Source organism: Microtus oregoni, unplaced genomic scaffold (genome assembly GCF_018167655.1).
Source record: "Microtus oregoni isolate MIOR12 unplaced genomic scaffold, Mior012 000005F_ref0000423, whole genome shotgun sequence".
NCBI classification, from domain to species: Eukaryota; Metazoa; Chordata; class Mammalia; order Rodentia; family Cricetidae; genus Microtus; species Microtus oregoni.
The window spans coordinates 12,458,751-12,465,965 of record NW_024543064.1 but is presented as its reverse complement, the minus strand read 5'-3'; the positions used below and the strand labels follow the sequence as shown (position 1 = coordinate 12,465,965).

At 53.8% G+C, this 7,215-nt stretch overlaps 1 protein-coding gene across 1 annotated transcript in view; it reads right to left on the bottom strand.

Annotated features, from left to right (window-relative positions):
• Positions 1–3,893: 3,893 nt before the first annotated feature.
• Padi1 (peptidyl arginine deiminase 1) overlaps positions 3,894–7,215 on the bottom strand; it is a 32,481-nt gene continuing 29,159 nt past the window's right edge. The window contains exons 14-16 of the mRNA XM_041652754.1: positions 7,028–7,107; positions 5,811–5,936; positions 3,894–4,129 (exon numbers count right to left, since the gene is read on the bottom strand). Of these exons, the coding sequence (XP_041508688.1) occupies positions 3,896–4,129; positions 5,811–5,936; positions 7,028–7,107 (440 nt within the window). The 3' untranslated portion in view covers positions 3,894–3,895. The remainder of the gene's footprint in view (positions 4,130–5,810; positions 5,937–7,027; positions 7,108–7,215) is intronic.

The following is a 7,215-nucleotide window of genomic DNA, read 5'->3' as shown; positions in this document are numbered from 1 at the left end:
TTAAGACAAGGTCTCCAATACCCCAGACTCACTATGAGACTGAAGATGGTCTTGAACTTTGATCCCCAACTTCCCAAGTGCTGGGATTATAGGCATGTGCTGCTCTACTCAGTTTTATCTGGTGCTCAGGATCAAAACGAGAGATTTGCGCATGCTAGGCAGGCACCCTACCAACTGAGCCGTATCTCCAGCTCCCACTGGCCTGGTTTTACTCTCTCTTTAAACATATCATAACTAATGCATATATATATATGATTTTTACGTTGATGTATTTATGGAGGAGGCTGTGCACACGTGTGCCACAGTGCGTGTGTGAAGGCCGGAGGAGTTGGTTTTCTCCTTCCGCTGTGTGCATTCCAGGGTAGAACTCCGACTGTAATGCGTACTGGCGAGCACCTTTACCCGCCGGGTCATCTTGTTGGTCCCCTGCCTTTCATAATTAGAAGCCTGAGTTGTAAGACAGCACTAGGCTTCCTCCCTGCCTCAGGGGCTTCCTGGTTGAGCGTCACTTTTTCCCTGTAAGCAAGGCTGGAGGAATCAATGGTGGCAGGTCTAACAGGGATCTGCACTCATTCTTCTGACTACTGTTGCTATTGCTGGTGGAGGTCAAATCCTCCCAAGGGGGTGAATGACACAGAAGTGAATATCGGTCATCATTAGGAGTCAAAAATGTCAGAGCAGGAGGCCCACTTGTAGGTAGGGAAACTGAGGCCGAGAGGTGTCTGGAATATCAAGAACAAGGACTCTGGGAAGAGAAGTCTTGGGATCGTTCGGATCAGGTACTGATGAGGTTGCATCTCTTCATCCGGGACCTCAGTTTCCTCATGTGTAGAAAATGTGACCCAGTCGACTGTTCTGGCAGAGATAATGGCTGTGGAGCTCAGAACTGCTGACTAGCGTCCTTCCCTCCTCCCTGTGGCTGCTGCCCTCCAGGGCAGGGCAGGGACCAGGATCTATTTCCCAGGGTCTCCCATTTGCACCAGTCAGAGGATGACATTTGGAACCTGTGACAGTCCCTTGTGGTAGTGCAGTATCTGGGAAGGGCAGTCCCTAAAGTAGTCAGCACCCAGGACAGCTTCACCAGAATTCTGGAGAAAGTCTCCCTAACTGTGGGGAATGGGTGGAAAGGGTGGGGAACCCCCCTGCATGGGTGCTAACACACTGCGCTAGGGACGCGATGAGTCTCATGCCCAGAGTCTCCATCTCCCTTTGGAAGTAAATCCCTGCCGTCAAATTCATCCAGCTGGCGCCAGTCTTTAAACTGCATTTTATTATAGTGCATGTATTAATTTATTTTAAGTGTGTGGCCATATGCATGCCACAGTGAATGTATGGAGGTCCCAGGCCCATTTATGGGAATCTGTTCTCTCCTTCCACCATGTGGGTCCTGGGAATCGCACTCAGGTAAATCGAGTACCTTTACCCACTGAGCCATCTTGTTAGCCCAGTCCCAACCTTTAGAAACAGTCTCATGGTTGATTCAGGCTTTTAGATGTCAGTGATTGGTGGACAGCTTCTTAGTCCATAAAAAAATAGTTAAAATAGCCGGGCGGTGGTGGCGCACGCCTTTAATCCCAGCACTCGGGAGGCAGAGGCAGGCGGATCTCTGTGAGTTCGAGGCCAGCCTGGTCTACAAGAGCTAGTTCCAGGACAGGAACCAAAAGCTACGGAGAAACCCTGTCTCGAAAAATAAAAAAAAAAATAGTTAAAATAAACCTGTGTCAAGGGGTACAGTCTGAGGTCATAGCAAGCGTGCACCATGGGAAAGAAATGGTAGTAGTTCCAGGCTCCTGAAATCAAGCCATCAAGGCTGGTAACTCAGCCTGAGAATCAGGGCTACAGAATCTCGTTGGCCAATGTCCTGGCCCCAGAACTGTCGGCACATCATGCCCCTCTGCTAGCAGGACCCAGGGCCTCCCTGCCTCTTTTCATCCTCCCAGACAGATGAAGATAAAGCCAAAGAATGGGGAGAGAGGAAGAGGCAGGTCCCTCCTCCCAGATAGTATCTCAAACTGACTGCAGGGTGGACGTGGGCATATGCCCAGCATTCTCTTGAATCATCTGCTGCCTGGTAATCACCCAGGAAGCTGTTCAGCTGACAGGGCCCTCCTGTGGCCTGCTGAAGCTGAGCCCATAGACTTGTGGCAGGGCGCGTAGGGCAGGGAAGCAGGGTCCCTCGCTTTCCTCTCACGGTCAGTCCAGGGACAAATGAGACAGCCACTTATAGAATGCACACGATCTTTTTATTGTTCAGAAAGAGGGTGGCCACTCACCCAGGACCCCAGACAGCCCGGGCAGCAACTCCAGAGTCCCCCCATGAGGCTCTGAAGGCTCGCTCCCATGTTCGCCAGGGCTCTGCGGTCTCCCCCTCAGAGACCAGGCCCTGCCCCCAACCTTTCTCTTCCTCCTCCTTTTTTTCTTCTTCTCCATGGCTCAGCCCCAACTGGGTCATGACTATAGAGGAGGATGTTGATGTCGGGAGTCTACAAATGGGGTTCCAGTTCCACAGAACCTTCTAGAGGGAGAGGAGTCAATCCTTACCTGGCCATGTCCACCCTAACAGTTCCGTGGGAGACTTTACTAACTGAATGTCCAGTGACTACAAAGTAACTACAGCTGCCTCAAGCCTGGGGTGGCACCAGAAGTTACTAGAAATGCAAAGACAGAATCCAGCGACTGGCAGCCTGGTGTGACTCCCTCACCAGAATTGGAAGGGGGCAGGCAGCTCCGTCTGCCAGCCATGCCCTGCAGTTGGGTCTGCCTGCCTGCCTGCTTGCCTACACAGGCCTCTGTGACCTCACCCTGTACTATTAGCCTCCAGGGCAGCTGTCTCTCCGACCGCAGGAGGGGGTCACAGGCCTGCCGTGGGTTTACTAGGGCACCGCAAGTGTTGTGCAGGGTCCTGGGCTGCTGGGGGAGTGTTGGCCCTCCCCTCCCACTGCCTGCAGCAGGTTGGGGAGTAATTACAGACTATTAGAGGAAATTAATCCCCACCTCCAGATGTAACTTAATGGCCCGCCCCACCCTCTCCTAACATCTTGAGCCCCACCCCCATCACATCTGGACCAGCCTGCAACCTTCAGATTCCGAGGCCCCAGGAGTCCCAGGCTTCCAGGTTCCCTGCCCCAAGATGGACAGCCCATTTGACTTCCTGTTTGGATCTTCCTGCCCTCCCCTCCCTAATCCGTCCCCTGCTTGTAGACTTCTGAGGGCCTCCCTATAGCCCCCAGCGTCTTCCAAACGGAAGTAGCAGGACTCCTAATTAAAGGCTGTCCCAAGAACTAACGAGCATCCTGAGGACGGAGTGGATGGAGCAGGGCGTTAAAGGGGCTTAGGTGCCAGCTCGCTTTCATTTTTGAAAGGGGCCTGGCCACTGGGCTTTTGTGTCCTTGCTTGCCTACACACAACTGAAGGGTGCTTGACGGCCATGGCCTGGGGTCCCCTTGAGAAAAAGGATGTCCCAAATCTTCCTTTCCATTTTACATAATCCAGGAGTCATATGGAACCATGGTGCTCTCATCCCAGGGTTCAGGCATGGCGGGCATTCCGAAAACAGCCCCAAAGCCATTTCTCCGGCTCCAGAGAGGAGTCCAAAGAGAGGGGAGCAACTCAAAGTGGGGTGCACCTGCAGAGGCCACGCCTTTAACAGGCTCAGCTGCCGACCTTGGGTCTCTGGGAGCTGTGACTGGGGACAGGAGAGGGAAGAGTGGCAGTAGTCACCCTGGGCAGGACAGACCGCTCCAGAGACCAAGAAGTGTGGTGTCGCCCTGGAGTCCAGCTGACCACAGTAGCCAGCTTGTTTCCAGGTCCCAGGAGGACGGAGGCTGGTTCGTGTCCCTCACCCTTGCCCTGGCACTCCCATCGAGAGGGTAGCAAGGGCGGTGGCCGGGCAGGCTCAGAGCACTGAGTTCCACCACCGAAAGCCGAAAGGTTTTCTTCTCACGTTAGTGCCGCAGTGAATCTCCCCGAGCAACTGGTGGTAAGACAGGAAGTCGTCGATAAAGACGCAGTGCAGGCCCAGCGGCTCCAGCAGGGAGCGCACCTTCTCCTCCAGGCAGCAGCGGCCATTGATGAGGGGGCCAAAAGGCTTGGGGATGCCCAGGTACTTGCCCAGCACCACCATGTTGACCTGCAGGAGAGAGGAAGAACCCCACTGGCCATGAATGTACTGCATCCAGAATTCCTTCTGGGCTCTGGCTCTGCTGACCTATCCTCACCAGGACCAGGAAAGGGTCAGGAAATAGGATCTGAGCTGTGGGTGGAGAATGTGCCCACTATAATCTGGGAGTCATAAACAGGAAGATGGCGACTTTGAGGCCAGCCTGGGCCACAGAAATAAAACATGTCTCAGCATGTTAAAAAAAAACACACATAAAAACAAAGACACAGAGCGGTGTGGCGTGGTGGAGGTGCTGGGATGTGTAGCTCAGTGGTCGAACGGTTCCTTACTTAATAGCACGTATGGTTAGCTCTGTAGCAGTGACAGTCACCCCTTCCTCCTATGCTTTCTTCCGTTACTCAGACAATTGTCATCTAGTAACAAGTTTGTCACGGACAGAGATTAGACGTGCAGATCTGCGGGCCTATTCTATAGCTGTCCTCGCCAGTGTGGAGAAGCCTGTGCAATGCACTGCTTGCCCTGCTGTTCCTAGCTGTCCTTAATCCTTGGGCTGGGGAATGCCAGGGGTCAAAGGGCAGGGAGAGGGCTAAGAAGCCACTTTTACTGCCATGGCCGGGCCTCTGCTCCTGGAGTCAAGAGTCACAGCCCAAAGTCATGGGCCTTAACCTCAGCCACGTCCACCTGCATTGGGAACCAAAGCCCAGTGTCCACAAGCCATTTGCCACAGATGGCTGGGTAGGTTACAATCACTTCCTGTTCCTGGTTGTTACCTACGGGCCACATGTGACCCACCATGTCATCCCAATGACTCAGGGGATGCCATGTTCCACTCTAGAGTGCCAAGTGCTCACCCCAGCAGGGAAAACTCTAACAGAAGGCAGAGGCCCAGCTTCAAGCAGCGTTGTTCAGCAAGGAAGGATTTACCTGCCTGGTATTGCCTGATATTATTGGTTGTTATAGGAGACCAGGGATACCCATAAACACCCTGCAGTGCCCAGCAGCAGGAAGCTCAGGTAGAAAGCTTCTGTCTTTGGAGAACAGTGCCCTGCCAGTCTGGAGGCTAGACCTCAGGGACAGTCAGGAACTAGGTAGGCACCCCCTCACTCCAGCCTGCACACCCCTTCCCCTAACTCAGTACTACTCTGGTCTTGTCCCAGGAGAAGCACCCAGGCTAAAGGCACCGTAAAAAGGAGGGTCACCTCCTGCTCCAGAGCCCACCTCTCACTGAGGCCCTCACCCTGGCAGGAAATGGGTCTATGGGCCAGCTGATTTGACAGCATCACTCAGCCCCCGCCCCCCTGACTGAAGACTCTTGGCTTCATCTGCACATCAGCTGACCAGTGGCTACTATTTGTTCTGCCTGCCAGGAAGGCCCACATAGAAGCCCCTTGGGGAGGCCTCAAATGAAGGCTAAGGTGGGAACAGGGGAAGACCAACCTCCAGACAGAGGACAGAAACATCCCCATCTGCCTTTCCATTTAGAAAATGAAATCTCTTGGGATGGGCTGGCCTCCCTGCTGTACAGCCCTCCCAGCTGTTGCCCACTGGGTATCAAAAGCGCCAACTCATTGTGGTCATCGGAGATGCCCCAGGGCATGTACCTGCCCTGTGTAGGAACTGCTGATCCAGCTGTCCGCTCTCCATGCAGCCTCTATACCCAGCCATTCTTGCACCCACCAGGGACTCTCACCATGTCGGGGAAGAAGGCTTCGGCATAGGCTCCCTTCAGGAAGAAGAGCTGTGGGATGTCCACGATGTCGCTCTCGGAGAGGCCCAACTCCCGCTTCAGCACGTCCCGGTTCCAGTCGATGCATTTCTAGGGGAGAGAGAAGCCATGGCCCAGACAGGAGACTCTGAGTGCACTGAACCTGTTTGCAGCCCTGAGTACCTATGGGTGCCTCGGAGACTCTCAGCGGCTTAGCGCAAAAGGAGTCACGGTTGTCTGAAGTGGGGAAACTGAGGCTCAGGGTAGCCCGCCCAGCTGCAAAGAGCAAGGAACAGTTGAGGTTTGGTTGCAAAGGATCCTGTCACTTGACTACAATTTTTAAAAGTTGTTTTTATTTTATGTATATGGATGTTTTGCCTGCATGCATGCCTGGGTGCTATGTGCATGGCTGGTGTCAACGGAGGTCAAAAGAGGGCATCAGATCCTCTGGAACTGGAGTTACAGATGGTTGTGAGCTGCCATGTGGGTGTCGGGAATTGAACCTGGGTCCTCTGGAAGAGCAGTCAGTGCTCTTAACTGCAGAATCCTCTCTTTAGTCCCTGATTACAGTTTTTAATTGTGGTGTGTGTGTGTGTGTGTGTGTGTGTGTGTGTGTGTGTGTGTACAATATAGGCCCATGTGGAGGTCAGTCAATTCCTTCCACTATGAATTCTGGGGATCAAACCCAGCATCTCAGGCAGCAGTAGCATTTACCTGCTGAGCCTCTTTGATGACCCCTGTATTTTAACATGCTGTCCAGGGCTCATTCTTCTGTCGTACCCCAGCCATCTAGGTAAAGTCCCTAGCTTGTTGAAGAGGGGCCAAAGGCCTCCTGCCTTCGCCAAGCCCAGCATCGCACACAGGGCAAGCACTGTCTTTGGTGAGTGCTAACCCTTCCCGGACCTGTCCTACCTGCTCTCTGTTCAGGGCCCCTGAGGAACCCATGTCTCTGTATCTCACCTTCACACTCCCAGGGTGAGGCTTTGGATTCACATCTGTGGACGGGAACTGCACCCCCAGAGCCACGCAACTCCAGGTGCCTGCTGTGGCCGGAAGGTGGCCAGCCTGTCCTCACAGTCTGCCAGGCCCCCGAGGATGAAGTTCACACCCACACCCTCAGAAGTCTACGGGACAAACCAAGGCTGGACCATGTCTACCACTCCCTGGATCTTGCCACCACCTGGTCACTGTCCTGCCCTCACCTGCACGTGCACACTGTCCCTCCTGAGGTGTTTGTCGGCTAAGATATCGTTGATGCTTCTCTTTGTCTTATGCTTGAGGCCTGTGAAGGACAGACAGTGAGTGAGTTCAGAGACAGACAGACAAGACAGGGCGTGGGTTCAGGGACACTGCCTGGAGCCCACAGGCCTGAAGCAGCACACTGCAGGCT